The 21,052-nt window shown below is 56.1% G+C and overlaps 1 protein-coding gene across 1 annotated transcript in view; it reads right to left on the bottom strand.

Moving 5' to 3' along the window:
* Window positions 1-12,304: 12,304 nt before the first annotated feature.
* xxylt1 (xyloside xylosyltransferase 1) overlaps window positions 12,305-21,052 on the bottom strand; it is a 201,058-nt gene continuing 192,310 nt past the window's right edge. Inside the window, exon 4 of the mRNA XM_072474292.1 lies at window positions 12,305-13,662. Within this exon, the coding sequence (XP_072330393.1) occupies window positions 13,266-13,662 (397 nt within the window). The 3' untranslated portion in view covers window positions 12,305-13,265. The remainder of the gene's footprint in view (window positions 13,663-21,052) is intronic.

The raw sequence follows: 21,052 nt of genomic DNA, 5'->3' as shown, positions 1-21,052 counted from the left end.
ATGTTTACACGTCTCTAAATTAAATAATCTGGAAGCATTTTGATGCTTGAACCAGGAATCCCCAACATGGGAATGAATGGAATGGTGTTTAGTGCATGGTAATGGTGTTTAGTGCATGGTAATGGTGGCTGTTCTATTAGAATGGTGTTTATTGTACTTTAATTGTGTTTGCTGATTGGAATAGAGTTTGTTGTATTTGAATTATGCTCATGATATTGGAATAGTTTTGTTGCATAGAGTTAGTATTCACAGAAATCCTAATATTCTAAAACATTTAGCAAGTGAATGGATTGCAGTCTTAACTTACTCCAAATTCCACAAGCCATCCTTCTCCGATCACAGGATTATCACTTAAAGGAGAGCTGACAACACTAATTATATGTAACAGACTATCAATAAATTACCTGACTCGCTGTGAAGAGTCTACAGCTAACATCCAAGTTCTCACTGACCTCTGTAGGAATTGTAAAATGGTATTCTACTCAATTTATGATTACTATCTCCTTACCAATGTGAATATATAGATTACAAAATCAATAGATTCTACACACTTTCTTGAAATGATGGGCGCCATTCAGCGACCGGGTTGTGCCCAGCATAGGTTCGAACACAATGGGTGAATAGCAGCAGAGGCCCAAATCGAGATTGCCAAAGCAAACAGCAGCGGGGATAGCGGGCATCTCTGTCTCGTGCCTCTCTGCAACCGGAAGTATCTGGAGCTGGTGTCTATACGCTCGCCATGGGAGCGCTGTACAGTATTTTCACCCAGGAGGTGAACACTGACCTAAACTGTTCAGTAGCTCTATGAGGTTCTTCCATTCAACGCTGTCGATGGCCTTTTCTGCGTCCAGGGAGATGATCGCTTATGGTGTTCTCTCCTCAGATGGGGTCATTATCATTTTAGCAGGCGTCTGATGTCTAATACCTGCCCTTGACAAAGCCCATCTGGTCCTGCAGCTCTCCAGCCGCCTCGCCAGGGCCTTCACCAGGATCTTTGCATCAATGTTGAGTAGTGAGATGGCCCTGTAGGACCCGCCTCAGTCAGGTCTTTGTCCTTTTAGGTATCAGCAATATTGAGACTTGTGCCAGTGTTGGTAGCAGGATGCCCCTTACTAGCGAGTCTGCGAACATCTCCAGCCAATTCTGCCGCAAATGTTTTGTGGAAGTCTGCCAGGAATCCAACTGGCCCTGGTGCCTTCCCTGCCTGTAAGGAGTTGATACTGTCCATGACTTCACCGAGTTCTAATAGTGCTTCCAGTCCCCATCTCTTACCTTTCCCCATGACTGGCAAATCCAGTCCATCGAGGAACTGCTTTATCTCCACCATGTATAGCCCTCGGTAGAAGATTGCAAAAGCTTTGTTGATCTTTTCTGGCACAGCGACTAGCCTGCCACTTCTGTCTTTAACCTGAGCTATTTTCTTTGTGCCTGCTTTAAAGGTTCCCCCATGTCTGGCGGAGTTGGTGCACTGCTTTCCCAGTGGAGGGCAGGTCGAAGTCCATCTGTAGCTTTTTCCTCTCCACCATAGTTCCACTTGAGGGTCGAGGAGTATCGCTGATCCACATCCTGTATGGAGTCGACCAGCTCTTGCCTCGCCGCCCTCTCCTTCCTATCTTTGCGTGCTTTGTACACAATAATTTCCCCCCTTATCACTGCCTTCAGTGCCTCTCAGAACGTGAAGGGTGAGATCTCCCTGTTTTGTTGTTGGTAATGCACTCTGTGATAATCGTTTGCAGAATGCCTTATCAGCCAGGAGGGCTGTGTCCAGCCTCCATGGGGGGGGGGCGGGGGTGTTGTGCCTGGCCCGTCTCCAACCTCACATCCATATAGTGTGCAGCGCGGTGGAGATTACGATTGTGGAGTACTCCTCTCCCACTACCCCTGGAAGCACCGCTTTCCCAACTCTGATTCTAGTATATACCCTATGTACCTGGGAAAAGGAGAACTCCTCCCCTGGGTGTGTGAACCTCCGTGGGTCCACTGCCCCCATCTGTTCCATGAAAGCATTCAATTCCTTCACCATATTTGATCTCTTCCCCAAATTAGGGTTGGATCTGTCTGTCTGTGGGTCCTGTGCGCAGTTAAAGTCCTCACTCCGCATGATGAGTCGTTCTGTGTCTATGTCAGGGATTTCTGCCATGGTTTTCTTCATTGTCCCCATTGGGAATGGACACGTTTACCCGGACCCCTGGTGCTTCTTCCAGCACAACACTAACCACAACGTCCTCCTTGCTCCTTAACCCTCCCCGTCGCTGCAAATGCTGTCCTCTTATTGAGCAGTATAGCCACCCTCCTAGTCCTGTAGAGTGATTGGCAACTCAATCCCACCCAGTTACCTGCAGTTATTCCTTCTCCCTCAGGTGGGTCTCCTGGAGTAAGAGTATGTCGGCCCTCAGGCTTTTCAGCTGGGCGGAGACTCTGGATCTTTTCACCGGGCCGTTAAGTCCCCTGATGTTCCAGGTGGCTATTCTGATGGGGCGTTCCTGTCACTCTCCCTCCCCCCCCAACCTCCTGCAGGATCAGCCATACGAAAGAGAAGGGTGGAGGCAGCACCAGATTCAACTTTCAAGTTTATTCAAGACCTGGTGATTTGGAGGGTTCACAGCAGGAATGCAGCTGGAGCTCCTGGTTAGATCATTCAAGAGAATTTTAGCTGAACACTCCTTGGCCCAACATCTTTCAAAAACATCAACACTGATGTTCATACCAACCAATATCGTCAGATCATGCTCCGACAGGTAAACTCTGTAGACACTTTTCAATTGTCAGCCAAGTGTGGAAGCGTAGCACCTGTCGTAAGTACACTCTTACCTGCTCAAGTGCTCCCCAGTGGCTGCAGTACAGGTAGTGGAAGATCGGTGTGGCTTAGGTGTGACCTTTTGAGATGGATGTGGCCAGTGAGCACTAGAAATCAGAGTCTGAAGTCGGCATTAATTAAGAAGACGGTGATGTTCGAGATGCTGACAGGGGAATCATGGGCGCGATTCTCCGCTCCCGCGCCGGTTGGGAGAATCACCTGGGTCGCCAAATTTTCCCGCGACGCCGGTCCGACGCCCTCCCGCAATTCTCCCAAGCGGCGAGAACGGCCCAGTCGAGTTCCTCACCCGACACACCCAAAATGGCGATTCTCCGGCACCCCTGCTATTCTCAGGCCCGGATGGGCCGAGCAGCCAGCCCAAAACGGCGGGTTCCCCCTGGCGGCGTCCACACCTGGTCGCTGCCGGCGGGAACGCTGGGGGGGGGATCCTGCACCGGGGGGGGGGGGGGGGGGGGGGGCTCAAATGGGGTCTGGCCCGCGATCAGTGCCCACCGATCGTCGGGCCGACCTCTCTGAAGGAGGACCTCCATTCTTCCGCAGCTCCGCAAGATCCGTCTGACATCTTCTTGCGAGGTGGACTCGGAGAGGACGGCAACCACGCATGCGCTGGTTGGCGCCGGCGAACCCGCGCATGCGCGGGTGACGCCATTTATGCGGCGCCGGCCGCGTCATGTATGCGGCGCCGCCTTCACGCGGTGCCAAGGCCTGGCGCGCGTAAATGATGCGGCGCCGCTCCTAGCCCATTATCGGGCCCTGAATCGGTCGGGATAGGGGCCGTTTCGCGCCGTCGTGAACCTCAACGTCGTTCACGACGGCGCGGACACTCTGCCTCCATTTCGGAGAATCCCGCCCCATGTTTTCATTCCTATTGAAGAACTGCCCCTGTTACCAATCAGCAACTCAGCAGTGATCTATGGGGGAAGAGACCTGCACATAGAAGGGGCAGTCTGATGTAGCACAGAGCATGGGTGAGAAGGAGCTAACAGAGGTGGAGCTCAACATAAGCACTTTGTGGCACCACTTTAAATTCTGCCAAGCAGACTGATCTATAGGGCTGTCCAATTGAGCTGCAGACCACAATAGAATGGACCAATTGGGCATAATGTGTGAAGAGTAACCAATCCAATATTATAGAATCATAGAATCCCTACAGTGCAGAAGGAAACCATTCGGCCCATCGAGTCTACACCGACCCTCCAAAAGGACACCCTACCTAGGCCCAATCCCCCGCCCTATTCCTACAACCCGACCCTAAGGGGCAACCCACCTAATCTGCACATCGTTGGACTGTAGGAGGAAACCAGAGCACCCAGAGAAAACCCACACAAACATGGGGAGAATATACAAACCCCACACAGTCACCCAAGGTTGGAATCGAACCTGGGACCCTGGTGCTGTGAGGAAGCAGTGCTAACCACTGTGCCACCGTGCCACCCCACCCATTTTACTCCATGCTGAAAGTTGAAATGAACCACTTATAGTCTGTAAGCTATGCTAAACCATCAATGTCGCTGGGCGTGGGAGCGGCTTGGTGGCACAGTGATTGGCACTGGTGCCTACAGCGCTGACTACCCGGGTTCGATCCTGGCCCCGGGTCAGTGTCTGTGTGGAGTTTGCATTCTCCCAGTGTCTGCGTGGGTTTCACCCCAACATCCCAAAGATGTGCAGGTTAGGTGGATTGGCATGCTAAATTGGACCTTAATTGGAAAAAAATTGGCACTCTAAATTTAAAAAAAAATAAAAAAAATAATTGTCACTGGGCGCTTGGATAAATGTTGTAATGTAGGAATGTGAAAAAATGGTACAACACTGTGGGCGTCATTCTCCGACCCCCCGCCGGGTCGGAGAATGGCCATTGGCCGCCGTGAATCCCGCCCCCGCCGAAGTCTCCGAAGGGAGAAAAGTCGGCGGGGCGTTAATGGCGCCGCTGCCGCGGAGAATGTCACGGGTCTGCGCAAGGCAGCCGATTTTCGGCCTGCTGATATTCTCCCTTCCGGATGGGCCGAAGTCCCGTCGACGTGATGACCGTTCACGTCGACGTGAATCAAACCTCCTTTTCATCGGCGTGACCCGGTGCTCCAGGCTCACGCCGACCAGCGAGGAGGTGAGTGACGGCCTGGGGGGTTGGCTCTGGGCAGGAAATGGCGTGGCCGCAGACTGATTGCCTGAGGAGAGGTGTGTCTCGGCTTGTGTGTGTGTGCGGCGGGGGGGTGGTGGGGTGGTTAGAGTAGGCTGGGCTCCGGGGGAGTGCCGGGAGGGGGTCCGTGCCGGGGTGGAGGTTGGGGGTTGTGGAGGGGGTCCGTGCCGGGGTGGAGGTTGGGGGGGGGGGGTCCGTGCCGGTGTGGAGGTTGGGGAGGGGGTCCGTGCCGGGGTGGAGGTTGGGGGGGGGGGGTCCGTGCCGGGGTGGAGGTTGGGGGGGGGGTCCGTGCCGGGGTGGAGGTTGGGGGGGGTCGGTGCTGGGGTGGAGGTTGGGGGTTGTGGAGGGGGTCCGTGCCGGGGTGGAGGTTGGGGGGGGGGTCCGTGCCGGTGTGGAGGTTGGGGAGGGGGTCCGTGCCGGGGTGGAGGTTGGGGAGGGGGTCCGTGCCGGGGTGGAGGTTGGGGGGGGGGGTCCGTGCCGGGGTGGAGGTTGGGGGGGGTCCGTGCTGGGGTGGAGGTTGGGTGTTGGGGAGGGGGTCCGTGCCGGGGTGGAGGTTGGGGGGGGGTCCGTGCTGGGGTGGAGGTTGGGGGGGTCCGTGCCGGGGTGGAGGTTGGGGGTTGTGGAGGGGGTCCGTGCCGGGGTGGAGGTTGGGGGGGGGTCCGTGCTGGGGTGGAGGTTGGGGGTTGTGGAGGGGGTCCGTGCCGGGGTGGAGGTTGGGGGGGGTCCGTGCTGGGGTGGAGGTTGGGGGTTGGGGAGGGGGTCCGTGCCGGTGTGGAGGTTGGGGAGGGGGTCCGTGCCGAGGTGGAGGTTGGGGAGGGGGTCCGTGCCGGGGTGGAGGTTGGGGGGGGGGTCCGTGCCGGGGTGGAGGTTGGGGGGGGTCCGTGCTGGGGTGGAGGTTGGGTGTTGGGGAGGGGGTCCGTGCCGGGGTGGAGGTTGGGGGGGGGTCCGTGCTGGGGTGGAGGTTGGGGGGGTCCGTGCTGGGGTGGAGGTTGGGGGTTGTGGAGGGGGTCCGTGCCGGGGTGGAGGTTGGGGGGGGGGGTCCGTGCTGGGGTGGAGGTTGGGGGTTGTGGAGGGGGTCCGTGCCGGGGTGTAGGTTGGGGGTGGTCCGTGCTGGGGTGGAGGTTGGGGGTTGGGGAGGGGGTCCGTGCCGGGGTGGAGGTTGGGGGGGGTCCGTGCTGGGGTGGAGGTTGGGGGTTGGGGAGGGGGCCGTGCCGGGGTGGAGGTTGGGGGGGTCCGTGCTGGGGTGGAGGTTGGGGAGGGGGTCCGTGCCGGGGTGGAGGTTGGGGAGGGGGTCCGTGCCGGGGTGGAGGTTGGGGAGGGGGTCCGTGTCGGGGTGGAGGTTGGGGGGGGGGGTCCGTGCTGGGGTGGAGGTTGGGGAGGGGGCCGTGCCGGGGTGGGTGATGGGAGGGCAAATGAGTTGGTCCACCTGGCCAGGTGCCAGCCTCCAACAGTTGGACCCATGCGGTCCATGCCACCTGGCTGGGGGGAGGAGGGGATATGGGCAATGATGACATGTCGTCGTTCCCCTCCCCCCCACCAGGCCGTCATGTTTTCAGACCATCCAGCGATGTTGGCCGCCGTGGTGGCAGCCGCTCATGTCTATGTTGCCCTGGATGAGGAGGAGGAGGAGCGTGCCAGAGAGGCGGCGCAGGCTGCCGCAGAGGGGCAGGCGGCAGCCGCCCAGGCTGGAGGGACACCTGACCGACAGGACGAGGAGGGGGAGGAGGACGTCGCGGCCCCACGGCAACGGAGGCACCCGAGGGCGCCCCGTGTGTACCGGCCCCGGCAGTCATACCAGGACCTCACGGACCGGGAATGCAGGAGGAGACTCCGGATGAGCCGGGAAACCGTGGCACACATCTGCCACCTGCTGGCACACCTGTCACCGCGTGGCACTGGCGGGGGACACCATCTCCCCGTGTCCGTCAAGGTTACGGTGGCCCTGAACTTTTATGCAACGGGGTCATTCCAGGCACCGAGTGGGGACCTGTCCGGCATATCGCAGACATCGGTGCATCGGTGCATCCGGGCAGTGACAGATGCCCTTTATGCCATGGCGCACCGCTACATCCGCTTCCCCGTGGACCGGGCCAGCCAAGATGCCCGGGCCGTGGGCTTCTCTGCCATTGCCGGGTTCCCCATGGTCCAGGGCGCGATCGATGGGATGCACGTCGCCGTGCGGCCACCTGCAGATAACAGGGCCGTGTTCACTAATAGGAAGGGGACCTATTCGATGAACGTACAGGTGGTCTGCGACCACCGCATGATGATCCTGCACGTCTGCGCCCGTCACCCAGGCAGTGTACACGACTCATTCGTGTTGTCGCGGTCATCCATCCCCGGCATGTACGAGGGACGCCATCCCCGGCTGAGGGGCTGGTTGCTGGGCGACAGGGGCTACCCATTGCGATCGTGGCTGATGACGCCTATACGGAGGCCACGCAATGAGGCGGAGAACCGCTACAATGATGCCCATGTAGCGACAAGGGGAGTGATCGAAAGGTGCTTTGGCGTGCTGAAGATGCGTTTCAGGTGCCTGGACCTCTCTGGGGGCGCCCTCCAGTATCGGTCAGATAGGGTCGGCCGCATCATTGTGGTGTGCTGCGTCCTGCACAACATAGCCCAGCAGAGGGGCGATGTGCCGCAGGCAGAGGAGGGCGGAGTGGAGGAGCAGCAGGAAGAGGCCCAGTCCTCCCCAGATGAGGGGGATGGGGGCAATGGTCAGGGCAGACGGTGTAGACACAGACGGGTGGCTGTCCACCGTTACCGGCTGGCCCAGCGGGCACGGGACAGACTGATAGACGCCCGCTTCACTGACTAGATGGGCGTGGGAATCGGGTAGTATGGCCACAGACCGCACACCATGACAACAGCCGACCACCCACAGCCCCCACCCACCCACCCACCCAGCACCCTCACCCCCCTCCCCAACCCCACACACCCCACCCGCATGCACACCGCCCCCCCACCCCCAATTGCCGATCCACCGGCGGCACAACGGGCCGGGCTCACCCAGTTGCGGGTGGACGCGTGTCTATCGCAGGCCATGGAGAATGATGACAACCCGCCTCCGATGAGCTCCTGGCTCTACATCGTTGGACTATGTCTGACCCATGGCCACAGTACCACCATCCACCCGGACCATCCCTGCATGCGGCTGTGACACTGCAGCGCACGGTCCCGTCCTCTGCCCGGGGGATGTTGATGGCGGCCCAGGGGGAAGGGGGCAGACTCACCTGGGGCTGAGGTAAGACCACCCCTCACACACACACTTGCGCTCAACGTACATGGCACCCCCGCACACTTTGGACAGAGCACAAAGGCAGCTTCGGTAGGTGTAACATTGACTTTAATAACCAAAGGAGTTCATGCACGTGCCCTAGCGCCTAAAACTCATCTGTGCCCTGCACCCGTGCCAACTTACTCAGTGTCTAATTGTTTGGCCTTACGGGCCCTTTGACTACGTCTACGTGGTTCCCCAGACGGTACAGCAGAACTGGAGGTGGACTCCTGTGATTCCTGCCCTCTGACACTGGATCCCTTTGGCGGCCGTTTCCTGGGGCGTCCTGGCCTAGATGTGCCAGGCTGCGGCCCGGGCGACTGGGATGGCGAGCTGCCAGCCTGTCCTGCCCGTTGCCCACCCGATGCACCTGGGACGGAAGGGGGGGAGTCCGAGGTGTCGCGGTGTACCGGGACCTCCCCTACAGAGGGAGCCGGGACGGACCACACCACCTCCTCCTCCCTCGGGGTGCCCGATGGCCCCCAGGCCTCTACATGGGTGGGGGATGCGAACGGAGTGGCCATCCGACGCGCCCCCGACATCTGGCGCTGCCAGTCCTGGAGGCCCGTGCTGGTATCGACAGGGGTCTGCAGGTTTGCAGCCATGGAGCCCAGGGGGTTGTCGAACCCTGTCTGCGACAGTGCGACGCCAGCTCGCACATGGCCACTGGCGCCGATGCCCTCAGCGATGGCCTGCTGAGACTGGGCCATGGCCTGCAGAGACTGGGCCATGGCCTGCAGAGACTGGGCTATGGCCTGCTGAGACTGGGCCATGGCCTGCTGAGACTGGGCCATGGCCTGCTGAGACTGGGCCATGGCCTGCAGAGACTGGGCCATGGCCTGCAGAGACTGGGCTATGGCCTGCTGAGACTGGGCCATGGCCTGCTGAGACTGGGCCATGGCCTGCAGAGACTGGGCTATGGCCTGCTGAGACTGGGCTATGGCCTGCTGAGACTGGGCCATGGCCTGCTGAGACTGGGCTATGGCGTTGAGCGCCTCTGCCATCTGGCGCTGGCACTGGCTCATGGCCTCCTGTGAGAGGGCAGCCATTTCCTGGGCCACAGACGCCGCCTGCACGGAAGGCCCCAGGCCTCGCAAACCGTTCCCCATGTCTGACACCGTCGCACCCATTGCCTCCACCGCGGACGCCACCCGTGCGGTGTCAGCCTCGGTGGCACGCATGACCGGGACCACTCCCAGCTCCTGGACGCGGGTGGACTCCTCCACCTGCGACCGCAGCCGCCGCAAGCCACCCGTCACCCTATTCGCTCGTCTCCGTGTCGGTGGTTGCATCGGATCTATGTGTGGGTGTGGTAACTGCAGGAACCCGGGATCCATCTGGGCGGCAGATGTTCGCTTGGCCTGGGCTGCCCTCCGACCGCCCGGTCCCTCTGCTGCTCCTACCTCCACCTGCTGTACCGGGACGGCTGTGTTGTGCGCACCAGTGAGTGTACCAGACGCCTCATCACTAAAGTGCCCAACCGTGGTGAGTGTTTCTGCGATGGTGGAGGGTGTTGGTGACAGCAGTGGCGTTGTGTCGTGCTCTTCGTCCCACTCTGAGTCCATGGCACTTTGGGGTGGGGGTTCGTCTCCACCCATCCACTCTGAGTCACTGTCCGGTATTTCGTCTTCCCGGGTAGGGGTGTCCTGGGTAGTGCTGTCCCGGGTAGTGCTGTCCCGGGTAGTGCTGTCCCGGGTAGTGGTGTCCCGGGTAGGGGTGTCCTGGGTAGTGGTGTCCCGGGTAGGGGTGTCCTGGATAGTGGTGTCCTGGGTAGTGGTGTCCTGGCTCGGATGTGACGGGGGCCTGTGGCTGCCCCCCTCATCGCTGAGTGGTCGCTCCCGCACGTGACGGGGGTGTCGTCTCCCTGTTGCTCCAGGTCTCTCCGTCTCCCGTGGTGTGCGAGAGGCATCCTGCGGGCGTCGCATGCTGGAGGGTCCGGGTCTCTCCGTCTCCCGTGGTGTGCGAGAGGCATCCTGCGGGCGTCGCATGCTGGAGGGTCCGGGTCTCTCCGTCTCCCGTGGTCTCCGAGGGGCATCCTGCGGGCGTCGCATGCTGGAGGGTCCGGGTCTCTCCGTCTCCCGTGGTGTGCGAGAGGCATCCTGCGGGCGTCGCATGCTGGAGGGTGCGGGTCTCTCCGTCTCCCGTGGTCTCCGAGGGGCATCCTGCGGGCGTCGCATGCTGGAGGGTGCGGGTCTCTCCGTCTCCCGTGGTCTCCGAGGGGCATCCTGCGGGCGGTCTGCATCTGCGGGGATGGGTGCCTGGACGTTTGGTCCTGCGATACACAATGAAGCATGCATGGTTAGACATCAGGCAGTGATCAGGTGATACGGGAGAGGGGGATCTAGGGGAGGGGGGATATGGGGACGGGCTGTTGGTGGCTCACTTGCTTGTGGGGCCTCGACCTCTGCATCAGCAACCTCCCGGTCCTCAGGTCCGCCAGCCAGTTCCAGGGCCCTTTCCTCGTGTACGGTCAGTGGCCTCTCATCAGCGGGCCCTCCTCCAGTCCTCACATGCTCCCTGGTGTTGTGTGCGCGCTTCTCCTGTGGGGGGGGGGGGGGTGGTGGCAGGGGTAAAAGGCAACAGTGTTAGGCAGGTATATGAATGCACGCCATCGGTTGCGCGTGCATTGCAGAGGTTAAGGTTAGGGCTGGATTCACTTGGGGATATGGGGGATATGGGGGAGGGGGGATATGGGGGAGGGGGGATATGGGGGATATGGGGGAGGGGGGATATGGGGGAGGGGGGATATGGGGGATATGGGGGAGGGGGGATATGGGGGAGGGGGGATATGGGGGAGGGGGGAATATGGGGGATATGGGGGAAGGGGGATATGGGGATATGGGGAGGGGGGATATGGGGGAGGGGGGAATATGGGGGATATGGGGGAGGGGGGATATAGGGGAGGGGGATATGGGGGATATGGGGGAGGGGGGATATGGGGGAGGGGGGATATGGGGGATATGGGGGAGGGGGGATATGGGGGAGGGGGGAATATGGGGGATATGGGGGAGGGGGGATATGGGGGTGGGGGGATATGGGGGAGGGGGGAGTATGGGGGATATGGGGGAGGGGGGATATGGGGGATATGGGGGAGGGGGGATATGGGGGAGGGGGGATATGGGGGAGGGGGGATATGGGGGAGGGGGGATATGGGGGAGGGGGGGATATGGGGGAGGGGGGGATTTGGGGGAGAGGGGATATGGGGGATATGGGGGAGGCTCACCCTGCCTGTCCGTGGTGTTAGGGCCACAGCGGTGACGGCCTCTGCCACCTCCCTCCACAGACGCCGGCTGTGGCGTGGGGCAACTCTGCGGCCGTGCCCGGGATACAGGGCGTCCCTCCTCTGCTCCACCGCATCCAGGAGCGCCTCCACATCGCGTGACTCGAACCTCGGGGCTGAGCGACGGCCAGCCATCCAGTCGGGTGTTGTGGTCGGCTGTTCCGGTCGGGTGGGGGGGAGCTGCGCGGCCTTATGAGCCGTCACGCCGTGCAGCGCGTATGACGCTGCACGGCGTGAACCACTGCGCAAGCGCGGATCCCGTTACGTCGCTGTTAGCCCATTTCGGGCCGCAGACTATCGGCCCATTTTTATGACGTGACGCAAGTGGGATTTGCGCCGTTTTTTGCGCCGATCGGCGGAGTTTCCGCCGATAATGGAGAATTTCGCCCCTGGTCTCAACATTTGCTTTCACCAGTTTTAGGTAGAAAGAAACCAAACAATACTCAGTAATGTACTCAATGTGCTCCAATTAGACAATCCAGCCTACAAGTTGCACAATAAATCTGTACCAACACACTGAGTTGTGTATCATTCAGAAGCATCCGCGTTTGTTCAATTCACCCAATCACAGAAGCTACACAGACACACACACAAAAAGGTAATTTTCCATGATCATTTTTCTAATATTTTTTGAAAGACTGAACAGCTGGGGAAAGTATTCAGCTAACAACAATAACAATAAAGTTACATGAATATTGCAGATAGTGGTGGATAATAATAATGATCAAACTCATTAATTCATAAATTGCTAAGTAAACTTGTAAGACACAAAATAATAAGAAATAGATGCCATGTACCATGGATGTATAACACATCCCAAATAAAGTTGAAGTTTAATGAGTAACAAGACAAATGTATTCATCTCGAATGCAAAAAGTCCATTAAAATATCGCAAATGAAATTTTAAAAAGTAAAAATATTAACGTACATACATTACACAGAAGTTATTTGCGTGAATTAATATATAATATATCAAGGAAGCACTGTCCTTTGTGGTGTCTCGGCCCTTCCTGGTTTTAGCCTCTTTCACCTTAATACTGCAGTTTTGATGAATTCAGAGAACACTTTGGATAGAATCCACTTTTCTACAATGTGAAGCATAGAGGGTTTCAGGTGCTGTATTTACAATTTTAACATGGTTTCAGTTTCATAAGAGGCAACCAAGCAAAAGAAAATTGCTCTGTGCAGAAAATGCAATGTTTTAAAGAACAAATACAATTTGATACAAATCAGTCATTAATACACAGTTGTTTCAAATATATTGGTACAGGCAGGACAATGGTGTATAGAGTGGGAAAAACTGGATCCGCACCAGTAATTCCCCCTTGAACAAACTGGACCATCAGAGAGAAAGCACCAAATGTAGTGTTCTCATAAGAGATTGGGAAAATATAAACAGCAGGCAATCAAATAAAGAAAATATCGATTTGTATAAAGAGAAAATATGTACAGTTGGAAAACACCAATAAGTTTAAATTGTCACTTTTTGATCATTTCAGCCTTTTAGGACTTAGTGGGTTTTACTATCTTACTTTATGAATTAATTATTTCAGTGACCATCACTCGCAAAATGAGGGGTCTGAAATCTGATCAGAAAGAGGAGGTAGAGCAAATGGGAGGTGATAAAATAAAGGTTTTCAAAAAGGGTACAATGAAAAGTATTTCAAGTAGTACAAACATTTTTTTTCCAACAATAGAAAATGTTGTGCATTGTCAGGCATTGGCAAACACTTCCAAATATTTATTTTACTTAGTCATCTGGGATTGGAGTGTTACAGTTGCCATGGTAAATTTTGACTTGTACATCACATTTAAAGTACAGATCAAAGACCTCGTCATATCCGTGATCCCGCCACCAGGTACAGAGCTGTCTGTTGCTTGTACAATCAAGAATGTGAAAGAGGCCGATATGCTCCATTCCAATCAATGTGAAGAAATCCTGGTCACCTAGGTGGCCCTTAAAATGATACTTTTCTGCAAGTTTCCGTACATTCTCCATGTTCAGAAGCTGGTTGTAGAGTTCTGACTGACGCATAGCTTCCAAATTTAGCAGCATGACTCCACTATTGAAGCCAGGGAGGCCGTCTGGCGGAGGATCACCAACTTTAGTTTGGGGATTTTCTCTGCGGTACTGCCAGAAAGTATGCCTTTTTCAAAAAAGAAACAGAACAAGTCAGACGGAGCATCGATGTATCTCCTGTTAATGCGGCTGCTTAATATGAAATAGTATGAAGAACAACCTCTCGAATAAACATGGGCCCAGTTTTTTCCTGCAGTGTTGAGACTGCAAATGTACACCGTAAATTGCCCCCTCTGGCCACTGATTTCAACATTTATAAGTCACTCCATATTTTCTGCATTTTTAATTAGTTGCAGCAAGCAAACCGGCAAATCAGATGTGACATGGCCGTTTTTCTCCAGTGTTTCTATGGGCGCGGTAGTTGCAAACTATGCCATCTTTATTAAGGAACAAGGGTTAGCTGCTAGAAATAATGATTGGAAATTTCCAGGCCACCTTCATTGTCATAATTAATGATTGTGAAAAAAAAAATCCTTGGATTGAAGGGCGAGGGTTCAAATTAATTCCAGCCTTTCTCTAATATTCAGCAAAAGCGAAGCACACTTTATTAGACACACAGGTCTAATATACTGACATGTCAAACCAATACGAAATATTTCAATCCAAAAATTGAGGTAAAAGAGCTGGGGCCATTATCATCAAAGAGACTGATTTTCTTTGCAACAGACATTTGCTGACTCCTTCAGCCAAGTTAATTTGTGCAAATGTTTTTGCTGTTATTTCAAAATAATTTTAGCATTCTCAGTAACAATCTATGCTGAAAAAGAAATGTAGAATGTGATTCAGCGGCCTCGTCGTGCCTGACTCGGTGCTGATTGCTGCGAGAGGCCTCTGGAAGATGCAAGTTGGGTGAAGTGGGGTTGAAAGATTGGGGCTACCTTTAAAAATGGCGCCCGGATCGAGAGTTGTCTTCCGAGTTGAGCTCGCCAGTGCAGGAAATTACTTAAAGAGTGGCCTCGATGGGGAGTTCCTCGCTGAGGTAAAATAAAACGGCAAAGTGCCGTTGAATAATGGGGTCTGAACCGGCACTGCAGGTGCCGAAAAACACCCTGCTAAATGCACCGTCCAGCGGAGACGTCTGCTGAATCACACCCATAGTTTAAAAAAAGTTAAAATATATTTTTATTGATATGACAATGCAAAGGTTTATGAACCTGCCTTTCAATGTGTCATAACGAGGAAAGACATGAGCACATCATTTAAATGCAATCAGATAAATCACTTAATTTTCATAAATCACACCACTGTTAGGTGTCCACTGCAATAACCTTTCAGTGGAGTGAAAATAACCATCCTTCTAACTGCTTTTCACAAGTGCCATGGTGAAGCCATGCACAGGTCCCATAAAAATGTGGAATAGCACAATTCATTTCCTGCCTATGATCTACAGGATGCACTGCAGCAACTCAACAGACTTACTTCATGAGCGACTGCCCACCAGTGACCCCCACCAACAAGATCAGCAATTTGGGGCAAACAACATCACCATTAAGTTCCCTTCAATTGACACACCATCCTATCAACTCGGTAAAAGAGGCAAGAAGCTGTCCATGGCTGAGTGTTGCAGGCTGGCACATTGGGGCAGCCACCAAAAAGGTTCAATGGGGAAATGCCACTGGCTAACGCCCTCCCCCTTACAGTATATTGAGGAAACCATGTAAAGCCCCAGGGGCAGTATGCTACTGAGAATGTTTGACATGAAATGTAAATGTGCATTGCAAATATAATCTGTAACGGTAAGTGTAGCGAGGCACGTTATGTACTGTATTGTAAGAAACTGATCGATATTGCATTTATGTTATGTCAAATTATAACTGTTGTGCAATGTACTTTTACAGATTTTATAAGTAAGTTTATGAGGGAAACAAAATCGCACATCAAATTAACTTGGGTATCTCCTGTTACAATCTTGGTAGAGACCAGTACCTTTTTTTCAAACATATCCAAAATTCCAATTATTTACTAAAAGAATGAAACCATAAGATTGCACTGTTTATAAAAAAATGTTTATTCTACAATGTCAAACAAAGTAAACACTAAATACTAATCTTAGATAACCTCCTAACACTAACACCTAGAATCAATAAGTCAAACATGAATTAACAGGCAAATTGCACTTGGTTATAAGCTAGAAATTACAACTTAAATGGCAGATACAACTAAGATGGAGCTTACGGTTCGGCTCAGCAGTCCACACAGAATATAAATAATCAAACTCAAGTCATGAAGTCCTCCAAAACTCTGTTTGCCTGACAAAGAATTTCAGCTCTTCTCCTTCCAGGATGTAGTCTGATCCCCAGCTGACAGCAGCACACAACCAACCAGAGTTCTACAGGGGTAGTCTTCACCACAAACGGTATAGGTCTGCAGAACCTACTCAACTCGGTCTGGATAGTGCAGAACCACCAATGCTATCTTCAAGCAATAGTCACAGGTTCAGCAGCTTATTCTCAGCCTCTGGATCTATCCCTTTTTAGGATGATCCACAAATGCTCCAGAAGCCTCTATCTTCTTCAGCTTGTTTATGCTGCACCTCTGGACTCATCAACTGCTGCTACGCAACTTGGATGGCTCTGCGTCCCCTTATATAACCTCAACCAGTTTCAGTCTGCCCAGAACTATTGCCTTCAGTTTTGGCTTCCCTAGAAACTTGGAGAATCAGGAGCGAAATTCTCCCCCAACGGCGCGATGTCCGCCGACTGGCGCCAAAAACGGCGCCAATCAGACGGGCATCGCGCCGGCCCAAAGGAGCGGAATGCTCCGCGTCTTTGGGGGCCGAGCCCCGACATTGAGGGGCTAGGCCGGCGCCGGAGGGATTTCCGCCCCGCCAGCTGGCGGAAATGGCGTTTGTTGCCCCGCCAGGTGGCGGAAATGGCGTTTGTTGCCCCGCCAGCTGGCGTGGAAATGAGGTGCATGCGCGGGAGCGTCAGCGGCCGCCGACAGTTTCCCGCGCATGCGCAGTGGGGAGAGTCTCTTCCGCCTCCGCCATGGTGGAGGCCGTGGCGGAGGCGGAAGGGAAAGAGTGCCCCCATGGCACAGGCCCGCCCGCGGATTGGTGGGCCCCGATCGCGGGCCAGGCCACCGTGGGGGCAACCCCAGGGTCAGATCGCCCCGCAGCCCCCCCCAGGACCCCGGAGCCCGCCCACACCAACAGGTCCCGCCGGTAAATACCAGCTTTGATTTACGCCGGTGGGACAGGCAATTTCTGGGCGGGACTTCGGCCCATCCGGGCCGGAGAATTGAGCGGGGGGTCCCGCCAACCGGCGCGGCCCGATTCCCGCCCCCGCCCAATCTCCAGTACCGGAGACTTCGGTGGGGGCGGGGGCGGAATTCACGGCGGCCAACGTCCATTCTCTGACCCGGCGGGGGGTCGGAGAATGACACCCCAGTTCTCTTTCTTGGTTTCGCTGTTCATTAAGGGACTGTCTGAGAAAACACAAACTTGGGTTCCATCACAGAAGCAGTGTGCGTGAGAAGGCCCCACTTCCAGCTTCCTCTCCACCTCTCTGAAATCTAGACCTGTGTGCCAGTGCAACCAATTGGCTGTGCATGGAAAGAAGAACAGTGAATAATTCCAGGTTTTCAGAGACCTCGGGCAAAATTCTCCCCCAACGGCGCGATGTCCGCCGACTGGCGCCAAAAACGGCGCCAATCAGACGGGCATCGCGCCGGCCCAGAGGTGCGGAATGCTCCGCATCTTTGGGGGCCGAGCCCCAACATTGAGGGGCTAGGCCGGCGCCGGAGAGATTTCCGCCCGCCAGCTGGCGGAAATGGCGTTTGTTGCCCCGCCAGCTGGCATGGAAATGCGGTGCATGCGCGGGAGTGTCAGCGGCCGCCGACAGTTTCCCGCGCATGCGCAGTGGGGAGAGTCTCTTCCGCCTCCGCCATGGTGGAGGCCGTGGCGGAGGCGGAAGGGAAAGAGTGCCCCCACGGCACAGGCCCGCCTGCGGATCGGTGGGCCCCGATCGTGGGCCAGGCCACCGTGGGGGCACCCCCCGGGGTCAGATCACCCCGCGCCCCCCCCCAGGACCCCGGAGCCCGCCCACGCCGCCAGGTCCCGCCGGTAAATACCAGCTTTGATTTACGCCGGCGGGACAGGCAATTTCTGGGCGGGACTTCGGCCCATCCGGGCCGGAGAATTGAGCGGGGGGGTCCCGCCAACCGGCGCGGCCCAATTCCCGCCCCCGCCCAATCTCCGGTACCCGCCCCCGCCCAATACCGGAGACTTCGGCGGGGGCGGGGGCGGAATTCACGGCGGCCAACGGCCATTCTCCGACCCGGCGGGGGGTCAGAGAATGACGCCCCACTTGCGAGATCGTAAAAGAGGCTGAACGTGACTGAGAAATCGCACCTCTCACATTGAGTTGACAAGAGCTGGCAGCTCTGGCTTCATGCAACTTCCAAGAGCAAATAAAAAGATTTAAAAATAATCATAATGATACAATATTGGCTACATTTTTTTGCATTGTATTAAGTAATGTAAATTTGTGAATGTGGTAATACCAGGTATTGCGGTACCCGAGAGGCCGACGCCATTGGTTGAGACCCTGGAGTCTACCATTGGCTGTGTGAAGTAGCTCCGCCCTGAAGGCAGGGTATAAGAGATGATGCCATCCCAGTAGCCTTCAGTTTCTGTTACAAAGCTGCTGGGGATCAGTTCTAGTGCATTAAAGCCTCAGTTACTGAATACCTTTGTCTCGTGTATATTGATTGCTCATCAATTTAATGCACTACAACTAAGCTGGAAGATGGATCTCCGTATCAAGCCGGAGTGCCTCCAACTCAGCCCCCACGCGGAAAACTCGGCCGCTATATTTAAACACTGGCTGGCGTGCTTTAAGGATTACCTGGAGACGGCCGAAGGAGAGCCCACTGAAGGTCAGAAAATGCATCTCCTGCGATCAAGGGTCAGCCCTGGGATCTATCCCCTTATCGAGGAGGCAGCGAACTACGATGCCACCATCCTACTACTGGAAGGACATTACATCATCCCTGTTAACCAGGTCTACGCTCGCCACCTGCTCGCTACGAGGTGGCAAAGCCCCGGGGAATCACTGGAAGATTTCTACCGGGCGCTACTGGTGCTGGGCCAAAGCTGCAGGTGCCCACCAGTTTCGGGGAGCGAGCACACTGAACTTTTAATAAGAGATGCTTTCGTGGCAGGAATGAGCTCCTCTGATATCCGCAGGAGGCTCCTGGAGAAGGACACACTTGGGCTCAGAGAGGCACGGGCCCTGGCTGGGTCCATGGACATCGCATACCAAAACGCGCAAGCCTACGCTCCCGACCGCGCGTCCGCCCCCTGGTCCGCATGGCACCCCCCTGCGGCACCCCCCCAGATCTTCCCCCTGACCCCGCTGGCCTGTGCTACCGGATGGCCCGCTAACGCTGTCGGAGCCCGCTGCTTTTTCTGCGGGCAGGCAGGTCATCCACACACGCGCTGCCCGGCCCACACCGCCACCTGCAAAGGGTGTGGCAAGAAGGGCCACTACGTAGGGGTCTATCAGGCCCGCGCGGTCGCCGCGTTCTCCGGTGGCTCCGGGCCGCCGCAGCAAACCCCCCCCCCCAGGCCCCGACCGACCAACGCTCCTTCCCTCGGGCCATGTGCGACCCAAGGGTGCGGCCGTTTTGCGCCCTGAAAACTGCGCCGCCATTTTGTCCATCCCCGCCGCCATCTTGCGGTTCCCCGGACACCATGAGCGACCCGTGGGTGACGCCTTCTTGGATGGGGCCCCAGGCCCCAAGTTCGGCTGACTACACGCTGCCCGACCAGAGCTCGCAGCTGCTTCATCTGGCATCGGTGACGTTGGACCAAAGTCGCCCCCGGACACTCGCGCGGGCTACAACAATGGTCCTCGTCAACGGCCGCAAGACGCCCTGCTTGATTGACTCCGGGAGCACGGAAAGCTTCGTCCACCCTGACACGGTAAGGCGCTGTTCACTCGTGACCCACCCTGTAAGCCAAAGGATCTCCCTGGCCTCCGGGTCACATTTGGTGGCAATAAAGGGGTACTGCCTGACGAACCTCACTGTCCAAGGTCGGAAATTCGATAATTTCCGCCTGTATGTCCTGCCGCAACTCTGCGCGGCTATCCTCCTGGGGCTGGACTTCCAATGCCACCTGCAAAGCCTGACCTTTGAATTTGGCGGCCCTATACCCCCCCTTACTGTCTGCGGCCCCGCGACCCTTAAGGTCGACCCGCCTTCCCTGTTTGCAAACCTCACCCCGGATTGCAAACTCGTCGCCACCAGGAGCAGACGGTACAGCGCCCAGGACCGGACCTTCATCAGGTCAGAAGTCCAAAGGCTGCTGAGGGAAGGAGTAATGAAGCGAGCAACAGTCCCTGGAGAGCTCAAGTAGTGGTGGTAAAGACCGGGGAGAAACATAGGATGGTCATCGACTACAGTCAGACCATCAACAGGTTTACGCAGCTGGACGCGTACCCTCTCCCCCGCATAGCTGACATGGTAAACAGGATCGCGCAATACAAGGTCTTCTCCATGGCGGATCTCAAGTCCGCCTACCACCAGCTACCCCTCCGTAATAGTGACCGCAAGTACACTGCCTTCGAAGCAGATGGGCGGCTCTACCAATTCTTAAGGGTTCCCTTCGGTGTCACTAATGGGGTCTCGGTCTTCCAGCGAGAGATGGACCGAATGGTTGACCGGTACGGCTTAAGCGCAATGTTTCCGTATCTGGATAACGTCACCATCTGCGGCCATGATCAGCAGGACCACGATGCCAACCTCCGAAAATTCCTCCAGACCGCACAAATCCTTAACCTCACGTACAATAAGGATAAATGCATGTTCCGCACCAACCGCCTAGACATCCTACGTAGTGCGGAATGGAGTTATAGGCCCTGACCCCGAATGCATGCGCCCCCTTATGGAGTTCCCCCTCCCTCACTGCCCCAAGGCCCTGAAGCGCTGCCTCGGGTTCTTCAGCTATTACGCTCAGTGGGTCCCGAACTACGCAGACAAAGCCGACCCCTAATCCAGTCCACGACCTTCCCTCTGTCGACCGAGGCCCGCCAGGCTTTCAGCCGCATCAAAGCAGACATTGCAAGGGCCACGATGCGCGCTATCGACGAGTCCCTTCCCTTCCAGGTCGAGAGCGATGCGTCCGACGTGGCTCTGGCGGCCACCCTCAACCAAGCGGGCAGGCCCGTGGCTTTCTTTTCCCGTACCCTCCATGCTTCCGAAATCCGCCACTCCTCGATCGAAAAGGAGGCCCAGGCCATAGTAGAGGCTGTGAGACATTGGAGGCATTACCTGGCCAGCAAGAGGTTCACTCAGCTCACAGACCAACGGTCGGTAGCCTTCATGTTCGAAGGGGCAAGATTAAGAACGACACAATCTTGCGGTGGAGGATAGAACTCGCCACCTACAACTACGAGATCTTGTACCGTCCGGGGAAGCTCAATGAGCCTCCTGATGCCCTGGCCCGCAGCACT

The sequence above is a fragment of the Scyliorhinus torazame genome, chromosome 14 (genome assembly GCF_047496885.1).
Source record: "Scyliorhinus torazame isolate Kashiwa2021f chromosome 14, sScyTor2.1, whole genome shotgun sequence".
NCBI classification, from domain to species: Eukaryota; Metazoa; Chordata; class Chondrichthyes; order Carcharhiniformes; family Scyliorhinidae; genus Scyliorhinus; species Scyliorhinus torazame.
This window is presented reverse-complemented; position numbering and strand designations above follow the sequence as displayed.